At 40.3% G+C, this 15,089-nt stretch overlaps 1 protein-coding gene across 3 annotated transcripts; it reads left to right on the forward strand.

Annotated features, from left to right (window-relative positions):
* Positions 1-107: 107 nt before the first annotated feature.
* LOC124135874 (chromobox protein homolog 1-like) lies at positions 108-9,961 on the forward strand. 3 transcript variants are annotated; one of them, XM_046501534.2, is made up of 6 exons: positions 108-202; positions 1,791-1,852; positions 4,789-4,951; positions 5,282-5,453; positions 5,707-5,807; positions 8,027-9,961. In XM_046501534.2, the coding sequence occupies exons 2-6, from the start codon at positions 1,846-1,848 to the stop codon at positions 8,178-8,180; spliced, it is 597 nt and encodes a 198-aa protein (XP_046357490.1). In that variant the 5' UTR covers positions 108-202; positions 1,791-1,845; the 3' UTR covers positions 8,181-9,961. The 3 variants fall into 3 exon arrangements, with proteins under 3 accessions (XP_046357490.1, XP_046357491.1, XP_046357492.1); XM_046501535.2 differs by having other exon boundaries at positions 5,282-5,438; XM_046501536.2 differs by lacking the exon at positions 1,791-1,852 and having other exon boundaries at positions 121-202.
* Positions 9,962-15,089: the final 5,128 nt, after the last annotated feature.

The following is a 15,089-nucleotide window of genomic DNA, read 5'->3' on the forward strand; positions in this document are numbered from 1 at the left end:
TATGACACAATTTGGATATTTATGAGAATAAACTATAATTTATTTTCGGAAATGAAATTTTAATTCATATCACGAAAATAGCCGAGATGTTTTCCCGCGTAAAACATCGCAAAAATTTCCCGGATGTGTAGCTCGCGCTTGCGCAGTTTGTTAAAGGAAATCGCGGCATTTCAGCTTTGAGGGAAAGTAACATCTCAAGCATGTAAGTTTGAAGTAAATAGAACGGGAAATAGATTAAGCTTAATTACTGAAATGAAAATATTTCAATACAAAGAATTCATTCTCTGTGGTTTTGATTCTGCTTAACATACGTTTACGGCATAGGTACTGAATTTGCATGCTTTTTGTGTTGCATCTCGCTCAAAATGGCGCCTCACGTTGTCAACAAAATAGCCGGTTTTCAGCTGTATTGAATGAAAACTATTTCTAATCAAGAGAAAATAAGAAAGTCAGAAATAATGTCCGCACGTGTAAAGATATGTTCATTAATGTGCGTTCGTGGTATTTTGAAAGCTTCCTTTCCCTACTCAAGAGTTTCCCTCATTTTGTGACGAGCGTTGACAATGAAATATCACAACGTGATTTTAAGTGACATATAGGGTATAGCCTATGTCAAATGTACGTTACCTATTGAACCAGCCATGACTTCAGATTTTAAGTGTTGTTACCATTTTACTTAATTACTGATATTTCACGATGTTGCATGGATTAATGAACCTTTCACGTGCAATGATTAAAAAAACCAAGTAGAAGCAAGCTAGATCTACCGTCAAGCCATAAACACATGTGACAGACCACTGAAACTTCAAAAGACAGTTAACAGAAAAGAGATAATCTTTTCAAACTCCAAGCTGGATAAGCTTTTCATAAATTATAACATTGCTAAACAGCTATACAATTGTCAAGATGATCAATTCATTTTGTGTCTCATGCAATTAATATGTTCGAAAATTATTTTGTTTATATAGGGTGCATACCCTGCTAGACCTATATGAACAAAATAATACCCATGAAGCTTGGTGCTTTCGTGTTTGCAAACGAATAGGGATAGGACAAAGTAGATCTTGTGAAATAGATCATGACCTACTAGGGAATGTTGTTGCTTTATTGTTCTTGCATGCTAATAATCACATTACATGTCTTTGTCATTTTCAATTGTTTCCTCTGAGCAACAGTTGTCACAACATCTAAATTATGAATGTGCTGAAGCAACCATTTACTAACAATATTTTATATTGTTCATTATCCGGGATATTGACTTTGTCATCCAGTATTTGGTAATGATATGAAAGAATGTCCTTGTGTCATTTGTCTCTAAGAATCATAGACAAGTCAAGGAACTAGTTATGCACAATATATAAAATGCTATATACAGTTAACATGGTTAGTTATCCATGGAATTTGTATATATTTATTGTTTGCACTTATAAACATTTTTATATGAATTGAGAACTTGTGATACTGATGCATTCTAAATAAAGGTATCCACTCAAGCACTAACCTAATTAGCCAATATGTCTCTTGTTACCGCAGTACAATGTCTTGGCTAAGGGAAGTTGAGTGCATTTGGTCTCATAAAATGCAAGCTTGATTGCAGCCTTCAATTATCTAATGGAGGCTTAACGTAATATATTCCAGAAACCTGTTCAACTGGAATAGGAAAGCATTGTCCCAGTTTATATCTGGGTTAGAACAAACCTTTTTTTTTCATGTTTCCTTACTGTTTAGCCTTATTACCATATTGACTGTTGAATATTCTGCCTATCACTGATATTTCTCTTTCAAACCAGAACAACAACTGAGACCAGAATCCTTTCAACACTCCAGTAACCAAGAAACATCAATATGGCAGGTGAATGATAATGATACAAATATGGACCTTGTGTTTCCATGTTTGTCCTATTCTATAACTATTTAATCAGGTCATTTCTATACTTCTATTGTCTTAACACAATATAGGAATTAATGTTAAGGAAATGGTTTGTGTCCCTGTACATTGGGAAAGGTAATTAAGGATTGCTCATGACAGTGACACCTAAGGTATCACAGATGAAGACGAGCAATCATTAATTTAAGATATGTAGCATGATTTGTTTAAACAATACCACCAAGTATTTAAGTGTTGCAAACCATGTTATAATTGTACTTGTGGTGGTATAAGTAATTAACCACAAGCATGAGTCCATTTCAGTTATATTATTGGAAGAGTTAACTCCCTTGAAAAACCATGTTTTAGAGTTAGGTGTTAACACAGCTTTGAAGTGCCAGACATTTTTTCAAATATCATTTAAAGTTTTGCTCCTATAGTATTTGAATCTAGGGCCCCTTTCAAATCTAACTGTAGCTTTAGGTATAGATAAGTCAAAAATGAGTGAACTTGTTAATCTCATAAGTAGAGTCGTAGTGTACGTTGTATTCCTGAATAAGTTAATGGCAACATTGTGTAGAAAAGTCATTTGACTTGTGCTTGTATTAAGACATGCCCATGATTGAATTATTTACAAACATATTTCACATGTCATTCTCTAAAACCCATGTCCAAGAATTTATGAAGGTGCATTTTGGCATCCTTCATACCTTGTCTGAATTCAGTGAACATATTGAAATAAATCCAACAAAGGCTTAGAAACATTTAATGTTCAGTTAACTTTTGAGGCGGACTTAAAAGACCAAAGTGTATCTATCTTTATTTCATTATACTGAAACCAGGAAGCTGAACACAACCTGCCCGACTGTCTGGCAGATAATTTTGAGACTATTTAAGCATTCTGTTTTATTATAACTCCTAGATTCTCAAGTTATTGTTTGAACTTAGTCAAGATGTGATTTGTCGCTTATTTATTACAATTTTTCAATATTTATGAAGTCTGAATGCGGGCAGGTAACTTTGAAGATGGACAGGCAACACTTATGGGTCACCTGCACGACTGACTTGTTGGGTTTTGAAATTATTTCAAACAGTGCGCAAAAGCTAATTTATGGCTTTGTCAGGTTTTTCACTGAAGACAGGGCAAATAAATAGGAGGTTGTTATGCTAAGTTATGTATTATTGCATTGAATGCAATCTAAAAATATAATATTAAAAATGGCTTAATTTGCGGGAAGAGGGGACCTTTTTCTTTTCTTTTAAAACCATTTTGTCCAATTTGCCTGCCTGGGGCAAAACCAACATCTATGTGGTTCAGTTACCATCTCAGATTATCAATTTATTTTGAAAAAGTGACTAATATCAGATAGCAGGAAGTTAAGGCAAGGAGAGCATTCTGCAATGTGAGGCTGTGAGCATGGCTGCTTGGGAATTCATTGGAGAATATAGTGGCTTGTAAACTTTGGCATGATTTGTGTTCTTATGCTTCCATATCAATTTCGATTCTTTTTCTGACATCTTGGTATTTGATTTGTTAACATGTAATTGTGTTAAGAACACAGCTTTATGGAGCTAGATTCAGATCCCATAAACTTGTGCCTGTTGTACAAGACAACCTATTGGGGGATTTGGAAAACTCATAATATTAGTCGCTAGTTTGTCTGATCCAGACTAGACCAGGCTGCCATGGTATGGCTGGAATATGGCCGACTGCCTAATTAAACAAAATTATCCCACCCAAGGCATTGAGCAACTGCTTTGCCTGTCCAATGAGGATATTGACCCAAAGGCTGTTTATCTCATTTGTGTATTCACTGCCCACTGTGAAGATCTGGGTCTTCAGCAACAATGCTTGTTGTATGAGGTGCGACTAACATGATCGGGTGGTCAGACTCACTGACTTGGTTGATGCATGTCATTGTTTCCCAATTGAGTACATCGTGGCACATGTCAGTCACTGTTTTGTCTGGTCCAGACTTGATTATTTACAGACCGTCTTCATATAGATGGGTGTGGCATTTAACATAAAACATCTAACAAACACTGCCCTTGAGGATCTGGTGCTACATAGGTTCCCAGTACACCATGCTGGCACAAGTCATGAAGGGGACTTTAAAGTCGGCTAACTCTCTTGCCTCGTGAAGATGAGCATATGTTATCACCAGAAAAGACTGCCACAGGGGATGTGGCTTGTTGCTGTTGACCACTTGTTTGTCCAGGTTTGATTCCTGACAGGCTTTCATGATTAAGTTCTATTGATGTCTACAGCATAAAGCATTTAGTCACTGATGTCTTTCTTTTGTTAGTGAGTTGACTGGAGTTATGTCCCAATGAAGATCCAGGTTAGAATTTGTCTTTGGCAACCAATGCTTGTAAGCAGCGATTTACAGCGTCAGGTTGTCACTCACTGACTTGGTTGATGCTTGCCATTGTATCCCAGTTGCATCGTTCTTGTTCTCGATCGTTAAGATGATCCGGGCTAGAATAGGTATTCAGCAACCCATGCTTGTCGTAAAGGGCGACTATGCTTGTCGTGAAACGCGATCGGGTGGTCAGACTCGCTGACTTGGTTGATGCATGTCATCGTATCTCATTTGCGTAGATCGATGCTCATGATATCAATCACTGGATTGTCTGGTACAGACTCGATTATTTACAGACCGCCGTCATATAGCTGGAATATTGCTGAGTGCGGAGTTAAACAACAGACAAACCAAAAACCAACTCGATTTCAATCCCTGGATTGTCTGGTCCTGGCTCAATTATTTGCATCTGTCATACAGCTGGAATACTACTGAGTGTGGCGTAAACAACAAACAAACCTTATAAGATTCTCTCAATTCTCAAAGTTAAATCAATTATCAATATTGGAATAACAAGATACCAGTTGATTAACAGTGTTTGATCAATAAATTTTGCAGCACCACTAACAGTAATGAGTAAGAAAACGAAGAAGGATGTTGGCGAGGATGGTGTTGATGCTGAGGAGGAAGAGGAGGAGGAGTACACGGTGGAGAAGGTTGTTGATGGGAGAATGAGGAACGGAAAGAAGGAGTACCTCCTCAAGTGGAAGGGGTATCCAGAGTAAGTGTCTTGTGATGCAGCGCTACAGCATCCTTCATCTTTTCTGTAGTTTTCACCCATGAAGATCGGGTTAGAATAAGTCATAAGCAACCCATCGTAAAAGGCGACTAACGGGATTGTGTGGTCAGGCTTGCTGACTTAATTGATGCATGTTAATGTACCCCAGCTGTGTAGAACGGTGTCCGTCAATTACTGGATTGTCTGGTCCAGACTCAATTATTTACAGACCATCACCGTATTGCCGGAATATTGCCGAGTGCGGCATTAAACAATAAACATCTCTTACTGCCTCAGTACGTGGCTTTTAAGATTTGAGTTTATCAATTTCAGCTCTGAAAATACATGGGAACCAGAAGAAAACCTTGATTGCCCTGACCTCATAGCAGACTACGAAGATAAGAGGAAAAAGAAAGAACAAGAAAAGAAGAGAAAGCAAGCAAATGGAATGGATGATGGGTCAGCTAAGAAGAAGAAGAAAGTAGCTGAAGTAAAAACTGCCCCCGTATGTTTCGTTAAAGTGCTTGAAATATACAATGTTAGGACACCTGAAATCAAGGAAATCAGAACTTTTAGAAAAGCCAAGTTTTGCTTCAATTGACTGCCATGGGAATCTGGTTTGGAATCCTAGATAAATCCCTGATATCTTTAGTATGTGGTGTCGAGAACAGAACACAAATGAACTAATGATTATGATCCAGATCCTCACACTTTTCATCACAAAGACATGTTTAGTAAAATATCCATGTCCCTTGCAGGAAGATGACAACAAACCTCGAGGCTTTGACCGTGGATTACAGCCTGAGAGAATTATAGGAGCAACAGACAGTAGTGGGGAACTTATGTTCCTAATGAAATGGTAAGCATCATTTTTCGGTACCTGTACACTGAATGGTGCAGGGACTCTAGATTAGAATACATGGGGTAAGAGAAGTTAACTCTTTCAACACCGGTATACCGACCTAGAAGCATAGTCCCCAGACTACGGTTTACCACCCAAGCCGTAGTCAGGTCAGGATAGTATATATTTTTATGAACCTACCTGTCATATCATTCATTTATTAAGAATTATAAATAGTATCTGTCATTGTAGCAGATTTCGGCAAGAAAGCGTCGTTGGAAACCAATTTTAATCCAATGAAATCGCTTGTTATAACTACGAAAAAACTCCAGGCAATGTTACGAGCTTGTTGATGAAGGAATAAGCTTTCTAGCAATGTGTCATATGCCAGTCTTCGAACGTGTCACGAAGCCTCGAAAACGGGTATTTCTTCATGTTTCTGAGGGAACAGCCGCTGTTAGGAAATGGGTGATGAGCAGATACTATTTATAACTCTTTTTAAAATGATTTTCCAATTATGTAAACAATGAAAATAAAACAGAAATAGGTACGTGGATTTTATGGAATCTTATATTTGCCGAAAATCGTCAGGTTTTCGCTTCCTTGGTCCTTAATCTGGACGTTAACGTGTTAGCTTACAATTTTTAATTATAACGAACTTAATTAAGTTGTAAATGCATTATTTTAAACAATGTGAAAAACGTAACTTTCATATTTATAAACACTAGGATCAGACCTTTCAAATGGTGTATAACATGTAGTAGCAAAGATATTTTACAAGCAGATATTTTCTTGGATAAATGTTGGCTTCATCTATCACACAAGAGTCTCTGGGAACTCGGTGTCCCAGCAGTAAACTCTACTGGTTGACTGGTGTTGAAAGAGTTAAACATGTCCCAGCTGTGAATTCAAGGCGGCGAAAGCCAAGATCTCATTTGATTTACATTACACCCGATCGCTCAAAAAGATGGAAATAATAACTTAGATGTAAGCTTGACATCTGTTAGATATATATTTGTTTCTGGTTTTTTTATTATTACTTTGTATAATATATGTAAACATTTGCTCGAAACGTCTTTATTTTGCTCTTTGACATGTTCATTGTGGACCCATTGTCGAAGTGTGTCCGAGAATTGTATTTTCAATAACATTGCGGGAAATAGTGAATAATGTTTCAATTTATCGATAAAAAATTGAAATGGAATATGTATTTCAGACATTGTGAAATGTGATAGATTTAATAAATGAATGATATGACAGGTAGGTTTATAAAATTATATACTATTTTGATGTGACTACGGCTTGGCCAGTCTACTGGCCTACGGTGTTGAAAGAGTTAAGTATGCATCTGCGCTGAATTTGTAAAACTTACTTTTTCTCTAATAATGTATGAAGACATCATGTAGTCTAAGATTGGTCTGTTATTCAATAAATAAATGACCCGTGAAGCTTCCGGGGTAGAATAGGTCTTCAGCAACCCATGCTTGCCGTAATAGGTGACTTTGCTTGTCGTAAAAGGCGACTAACGGGTGGTCAGGCTCACTGACTTGGTTGATGCATGTCATCGATCCCAATTGCGTGGATCGATGCTCATGACATTAATCACTGGATTGTCTGGTCCAGACTCGATTATTTACAGACCGCTGTCATATAGCTGAGTGCGGCGTTAAACAACAAACCAACAACAACAACAATAAATATTATTGAACCTCTGGTGTGAAGACGTAAGTATTTTAGAAACATAATTGAATGTAGCTTCTGCCAAAGAAATAAGCGAGAATGTCTTGATAAATCTGTTTGTCTGAGGGGTTCATAGGTTCAAAGTAATCATAGACTTGCAACAGTTGTGGTGCTACAATTGATCTGTGGAATGGGACCAGGATAGAATAGGTCCCCAGGGACCACTGCTTGTGCAAAGCGACTCAATAGGGTGACTGACTCAACTATTTATGTGTAAGATCCGGGGTTAGAATAGGCAACTTATGCTTGTCCTAAAGGGTAACTAACGGGATTGGAAGGTCAGCCTCGCTGACATGGTTGGGGCGTGTCATTGTATCCCAGTTGCGTAGATCGATGTTCAGGATGTCAGTCAGTGGACTGTCTCGTCCAGACTCGATTATGTACAGACTGCCGTTATGTAGCTGGAATATTTCTTAGTGTCGCGTTAATCATCAGACAAACGTGTAATTGCACCAAGATGGCGTGGATGTTCATATGTTCCCTTGATTTTGTTGCAGGAAGGACAGCGATGAGGCAGATTTAGTACCAGCAAGACAGGCAAATGTGAAGTGTCCACAAATAGTAATTGCTTTTTACGAGGAGCGTCTCACCTGGCATACACATAATGACAACGACGATGATGAGAAAGGAAAAGATGAAAACAAATCTTAAAACAACAGTTGGAGACAGTCATTGTTTTATCAAACTCATTGTGTATAAACATCGTTTCCATGGAAACTAAACATCACCATGGGGAAAGAGGGAATGTATTTTAACATGGATCTGTTGGCCCCATCAGCTGTCGTCATTAACATGGACGATTTTTTCACCGATCGTGACAAAAGAGCTGAAACTTGCATTTTGGAGTAACCTCCTTATAAAGGGAAGTCAAGACGGATTCTCTCAGCATTTCTCTGGATCTTAGCATCATTTGTCACAACCAAAGAAATCAAACTTTGTCATAGTAGTTTTCTATTAGAACATTGTGGACCGTTATGAAGACCGATTAGGGCTTTAAGATGAAAATTGTTGGCTTTGATGGTTATTATTGATTACGTTTTTAGTTTTGACCAATCTGGTAGCATTTTGTCTGGTACAGTGTTTTAATCGTGTTCAAAACTGTCAAGCTGGGAGAATATTTTTAATAATTTTTTTTTATGACAAATGAACCCACCAGTACTGTGAAGAACTTGAATCCTGTCATGGAATGCTGGTTTGTGTATGCATCATTCAGATTGTAAAGAAAGTGCTAATCTATCGCATCTTCCATCATTCATTCAAATCAGTTCTGTAACATGTTTCACCTTTCTGCAGATATCTTGTGAGAAGGTTAGGTGTTTGTGGCAGCTAAGATTCTGCCGTTTAAGTGTGTTCTAATTTACTGTCCACTTTAAGTTCAAGTCTCTTGTATGAATCCAGTTGTCATGATTGCATTTTGCCGCCGTGTTTAAGTGGTAAAGAGTATTAGGTATACTGGTTGCATGAAAACATTAAATCGTCCAGTATTCAGATATTTGGAGAATGTTAGACCACTCTGTCATTTGTTCAGGTGTTGATATGAATTGATTTTTAAGTCTATTCCAGATTGTCTTGTTTTTCTTCCTCGCTAGAGTTCATGTCAGCTTCACAAGTATGAGTTCTTGTATTGAGTTTATGTCGGTATATCTTGTTTTATATCATGTAAAATGTCACATACCTTTCACATTGTCAAAGACTTGTGTATTTTGGTCATCACTGGAGGCATTTGGTACCCCTCGGTGAACGTGGTCAAGGTTCCTCCTTGTGGGCAAGACTGCATGGGTCCTGGAAAGTCTCGTGATTTTGTCACTGGTCATTAACTGTTGGCCTCAATAGACTGACTTGGTAGAACAACCATTTTGGAGAAATGCAAGCATGGTGTATAGAACCTAGGAGAACGACTTTTGTGGTGATGTTGGTAGTGCATCAAGTGTTTGGACGTGGTTATTACGGTAGTCCAGGCAAGCTCTCATCAGCCAAATCCGTTCACTTACCAGAAGCATCCTTTCGGTTGATGCATTATTTACATTCCATCAGAAAAAAAATTGACACTAAAATATAGCCTGTTTGTGTACCTGGCAGTGACCATCTTTGTACATTTTTTAGAACGGAAATTTGATGAAAACCGATAAGCTTCTGAATAAATATGAAATGTGAAGTATTGTGTCCGTTTTCTCAGACTTGGGATGTCTCAAAATGGGCTTTGAAAGCAGGTAACTTCGAACTTGTAAGAAAAATATAGACTACAGTAATGCAAATGTATGAAATGCAGGTGTTTGTGACATCAAATTATTTAACATTTTTCTTTTTCACTACACCTTCACAACTCTCTTACAGGATTTCACTGTTGATTTGAATAATAAACCGAAGTGTTGATTTCTAAAACTATACTAGCGTTTACATTGTGGATATGTGAATAAATACAAAAGTGACGACTACTTAGTTGCATGTTGTGTGATATGACCTAATGTGGCACTGACAGATACAGGAAGAACATCGTGACGGTACACCTTCTACACCTGAACCTGAACCCCCATCTTGTCTCCGCAGCAACGGAAGACTCAGGAGTCCATTACTTTGACACACAATGGTACATCTATCAGCATGACCAGGGGGGTGCATTACATGATATAGGATGCAGCATTTACCTGGGGGAAACATTACTTTAGCTCGGATGCAGCATCTACCTGGGGAAACATTACTTTAGCTCGGATGCAGCATCTACCTGGGGAAACATTACTTTAGCTTGGATGCAGCATCTACCTGGGGAAACATTACTTTAGCTCGGATGCAGCATCTACCTGGGGAAATATTACTTTAGCTCGGATGCAGCATCTACCTGGGGAAATATTACTTTAGCTCGGATACATCATCTACCTGGGGAAACATTACTTTAGCTCGGATGCAGCATCTACCTGGGGAAACATTACTTTAGCTCGGGATGCACCGTCTACCTGGGGAAACAGCTCAGCTGGAATTTGCAGGCTCGATCATAGCACCACCAGTGGCTATTGCATGTTTTGTCTCTTGGTCTTCAGCAACCCATGCTTGTCATAAGAGGCGACTAACGGGATCGGGTGGTCAGGCTCACTGACTTGGTAGATGCATGTCATCGTATCCCAATTGCGTAGATCAATGCTCATGATGGCAATCACTGGACTGTCTAGTCCAAACTCAATTATTTATAGACAGCTGCATATAACAAACATAACAAACAAATCAAATACAACTGGGAATGCCTAGAAGCATAAGAACTTCCCTCACCCAGTCTATATCATCAAGGAAACATCTTTTCCAGCAAGAAGTTAATTCTGATTTGTAGTAAATCCATTATTTGTAATATATCTAGGGCTCACTTGCAGAAGGCTGCTGTGTACTAATGAAGATCTATGCCGGACTCTCGTTATGGAGAGTAACTTTGATTGGTTGTTGAGCTCAGGGTCATCAGCTATAGAAATTCTGTGTTAGGGTAACTATACGGGAGATAGATGGTTGTGTATTCGGTCCAGGGTGTTTACAGCATATTGGAATGGAGATGATCGAGGATGACTGTTGTAACTCCCTGTATAACTGACAGCCATTCTCAATCTGGTTCTGATGTCTCTTTAGGTCTATTTCTACCCCCAATACTTCATTTCCTGGTTAGAAGGGCTTTGTTCAGCTATTTCCGTTGCTGACGTCACTTCTGGTTTCTCTATCACTTCTGGTTAATGGTGATAGATAACGTTTAAGGTGCTTCTAATCCATCCTACACCTATAAGCAGAGTAATCAAGGGTGTACTTACCCTCTGATACTGCTGGTGTCGGATCCTCGAACGCACACACACACACACACATTGGTTTTTTTTAGATTTTTGATAGAAGGGGTGAAACTATTGTTGGAGAAGGGGTGAAACTATTGTTGGATGAGGGAATAGATGCCCTGCAGGTCAGGGCTGTAGGCGCCACAACTTCCTGGTTGTTAGATGTAGGCTGGACAGATTTTCTGCTAGGCCTGGGCTGTCGTAGCAGCTCCCGACAAAGTAACTATTGGTTCCTCCATTGTTAGCTAATATAGTCTGGTGAACCAGGCAATACTGGATCTATCAATATTATTATGCAATCCGTCTCCTCCACCTTGTGGATGACCTTGTCTAGGAGAGACTATGGTGGGAATGCGTAGCCGAATAGATTCGTCCAATCCATCGAAAGAGAGTCGATCTGGTGACCTCTTGAGTCTGGAACTGGACTGACATAAACTGGGAGTTGGTTGTTCTGGCAGGTGGCGAATAGATCTGTGTGGCATGTCCCATATCTTGGTTATCCAGCTGAAGATCTGAGGATGTAATGTCTATTCTGTTGCCACTATTCTCCCCCAATGTGAGAGGCTGTCAGCCAGTATGTTCAGATTCCAAGGCAAACAAACGTGTAGTCTCCATCAGGGAGTTGGATCTGGTTCCTCCCTACTTCTGAATACATGCAACAACTGTGGTGTTGTCAGTGGCTATGAGAACTGATGATAGATGAAGTTGTGTTCTCTATTCGAGGATGGCGTAATGAATGGCCTTCATTTCCGTGCAGTTGATATGAAGGCTCTTCTCTGTATTGCACGATCCGTGTACTGTGAGCTCGTCCATAGGGACGCGTCTGTGAATAGATGATGTTCTGGCATCGGATAAGTCAGAGGGATGATTCCACCAATGGAGGTCTTGCACCATGGGGAGGTAACGGAGACTGGAACTCAAGGCCTTCAATCGGATAGAGTTTACCCATGTCTGTAGAGGACGTAGCCTCCGCCTTCCTCTGAAGGTCATATCCTGTAGAGATGTCAAGTTGCCTTGCAGAGACATCCACCACCTCAGCGACTTGCTTGATTGACTTGACATTGATTGGATCATCTTTATAGTCTTATCTTCTGGTGGACATAGATATCCCCTGTCTAGCTGGAATCCTGCACTCCGATGTATACACAAAGAAAAAGGATAAGTACACCCCTATTTCTGAACCTTGACAAATGGCAAAAACCATGACTGACCACAGGAGCTGGACGACACAAATGTCATCGGATAGAACAAACATTTGACAAGAAGATATTGGTGAGTTGTAATTGAAATTTACAGACAAAACATCATGGTAACACAGGTATTGTTTTCGACCTTACACAATACCTAAAAAATGTATGGAGCTGCAGGATTAAGTAAACAAGTTACATTTGATTTTTCATGTGAAAATGTTCCTTAAAGTCTCTACTTGACATGACACAGATCAGTAGCGGGTATAACTGCCACGTACCCGGATGATGCATTCCACCCTACGTCTCATGCCTCCAGTCAGACGTTGGATCTGTTGATGGGTCAACAACAACCACTCCTGATGCAATGCTGCTTCCAATTGGCGTAAATCTTGTACAGGAGGATCTCGTGCCTGTATGCGCCGCCCCAGAATATCCAAATCATGTTCATGGGGGTTCAGGGGCGGTCGGGTAGCCTAGTGGTTAAAGCGTTCGCTCGTCACGCCGAAGACCTGGGTTCGATTCCCGACATGGGTACAATGTGTGAAGCCCATTTCTGGTGTCCCCCGCCGTGATATTGCTGGAATATTGCTAAAAGCGGCGTAAAACCAAACTCACTCACTCACTCATGGGGGTTCAAATCTAGGCCCATTGCTGGCAAGGGTAGAGTTGTAATTGAATTGGCCCTCATGTAATCAACGACTGCATGCGAACGATGAGGCCTGGCATTGTCATCCATGTACTAAGGTCAAGTAGCAAGAGGGTGTTTGTCAAAATGAGGAATGACGACTGGCCTCAAAACGTCCTGGATGTACTGAGCCCCGGTTAAGTTGCCCCTTATGGTGACCAAATCCAACCTGCAATCATGAGAGATACACCCCCAAACCATTATCGAGCCCCTGCCATATGTAAAAGTTGGTCTAATGTTCCTTGGGGTGTAGGCCGTGTTCCAGTGCCTCGAAACTCCTGTTCTTCCATCAGTGACGTGGAGCAGAAAGTGACTTTCTTCTAACGAATGGATCGCCAAGTTCTCAGATTCCAGTTCCATCGTGCAATACACCATGCTAAACGAGCAGCTTTGTGGTGATATCTCAACATGGGACACTTTGACTCGTCTCGCCCTCAGTCCTGCTTGCTTTCAGCAGGTTCCTGACAGTTCTGGTGCTGAAATGCTGATTGGGCAACCACAGCTGTTTCAGACAGGTCTACCGGATCTGGAACGGTCCTGTACATCACCGGTCTGAGCATGTTTCTCGACTAAACAGCTTACGACAGTGTGATGATACCGGTACCCCAAATTCCAACCAATGGCATTACAAGACATTCCTGCATTATGCATGCCAATTATTTGCCATCTTGTGGCGTTTGAAAATCGCCTTTATGCCATGGTCACACAATGTCATGGAATATCTGTTTAAAACAGAGCTTAAGAAAGCAATTTTAACGTTATATATACTGCTGGATATGGACGTTGGATATACTGCTTTTAGAGATACTCGTTGGGTAGCATGCTGCACAGGCATACCATGCATGGCACGTTAGCTTTCGTCATGACTGATTACATCATCTCGAGAAAACATAATTCTTTCCGTAATTATATCTTTCAGGATATATATTGGGGTGTGCCAAGGTGCTATTGCTATCCTGAATGGTAGGACTTGGAATTTGTAGTGTCAGCAATTGAAGCATAGACATTTCCGAGATGGGTGTATCGAAACGTAAAGATATGCACCTGTAAGATATCTCTTGTTGAGGATCTATTATCATCCTCATCTCGGTTGTGTTCTTCTTTGGGACTTAAAAGACTGGGGAGTAAAAACCTTTGGTGGTGTTGGACTCCTGGCTCGCTTCTTTAATAGTTTCCTGACGGCCAATTCTGCAGCTGCTAACTTGGCTCGGATGTTTCCTGAAGTGTAGCTTGTAACCGTGAGCCACGACGTCTAGAACGTAGTGGTCGGGCGCAACTTGCTTCTAATTTTCGGCGTATGACAGAAGGTGCCCTCCCACTGGGCCCGGAGTCGGCGTTATGTTGAAAGACGGTAGGTATAAATCGTAGTCCATAGACGTAACCAGGTCGAAAGGGTCTATAACATCAGAGAGGGTTGTAAGCAAGTCAGGATGTTCTTTCCCCTCTGCCGCTTGATCTTCCATGGTGATTATATCCCCTTGGCTGGCAAAAAGAGTCCTGTGAAGATTGTGGCTTGTCGTACCTCTGTCTCGGTTGGAACTAATCCTTCCCGGCGGGGACAAACTTCTTCTTAGGAGACTGTTTGGACATAGATGACTTACCAGGGTCCTAGGGTTCCTTGTGAGACTGTGATGTCTCCCCGCAAGGTCTATGATTGAAGTCTCGAAACGCTGGGCTGTATCTTGCTTCACTTCATCGATCACATTTCTGAGCTTGCCATTGAAAGTTGTGGTTCGTGTGCGACGTCACGAACTTCTTGGTCTGGCTAGATACGGCCCTTGACCTTATCTGGGAATGGAGATGTCGTCTCAGTAATTGTGAGGAAGTACAGACTTGGGATGTGAGTAAATTTCCAATCTCATTAAAATCAGACCTTAGTTCTCGC

The sequence above is a fragment of the Haliotis rufescens genome, unplaced genomic scaffold, assembly GCF_023055435.1.
Source record: "Haliotis rufescens isolate VD_foot unplaced genomic scaffold, xgHalRufe1.0.p SCAF_4, whole genome shotgun sequence".
NCBI classification, from domain to species: Eukaryota; Metazoa; Mollusca; class Gastropoda; order Lepetellida; family Haliotidae; genus Haliotis; species Haliotis rufescens.

Coding starts and splice junctions, on each gene's coding strand:
- LOC124135874 (XM_046501534.2), top strand. Junction 5,454..5,706: donor CTGAAGTAAAAACTGCCCCC/GTATGTTTCGTT, acceptor TGTCCCTTGCAG/GAAGATGACAACAAACCTCG. Junction 5,808..8,026: donor CTTATGTTCCTAATGAAATG/GTAAGCATCATT, acceptor ATTTTGTTGCAG/GAAGGACAGCGATGAGGCAG.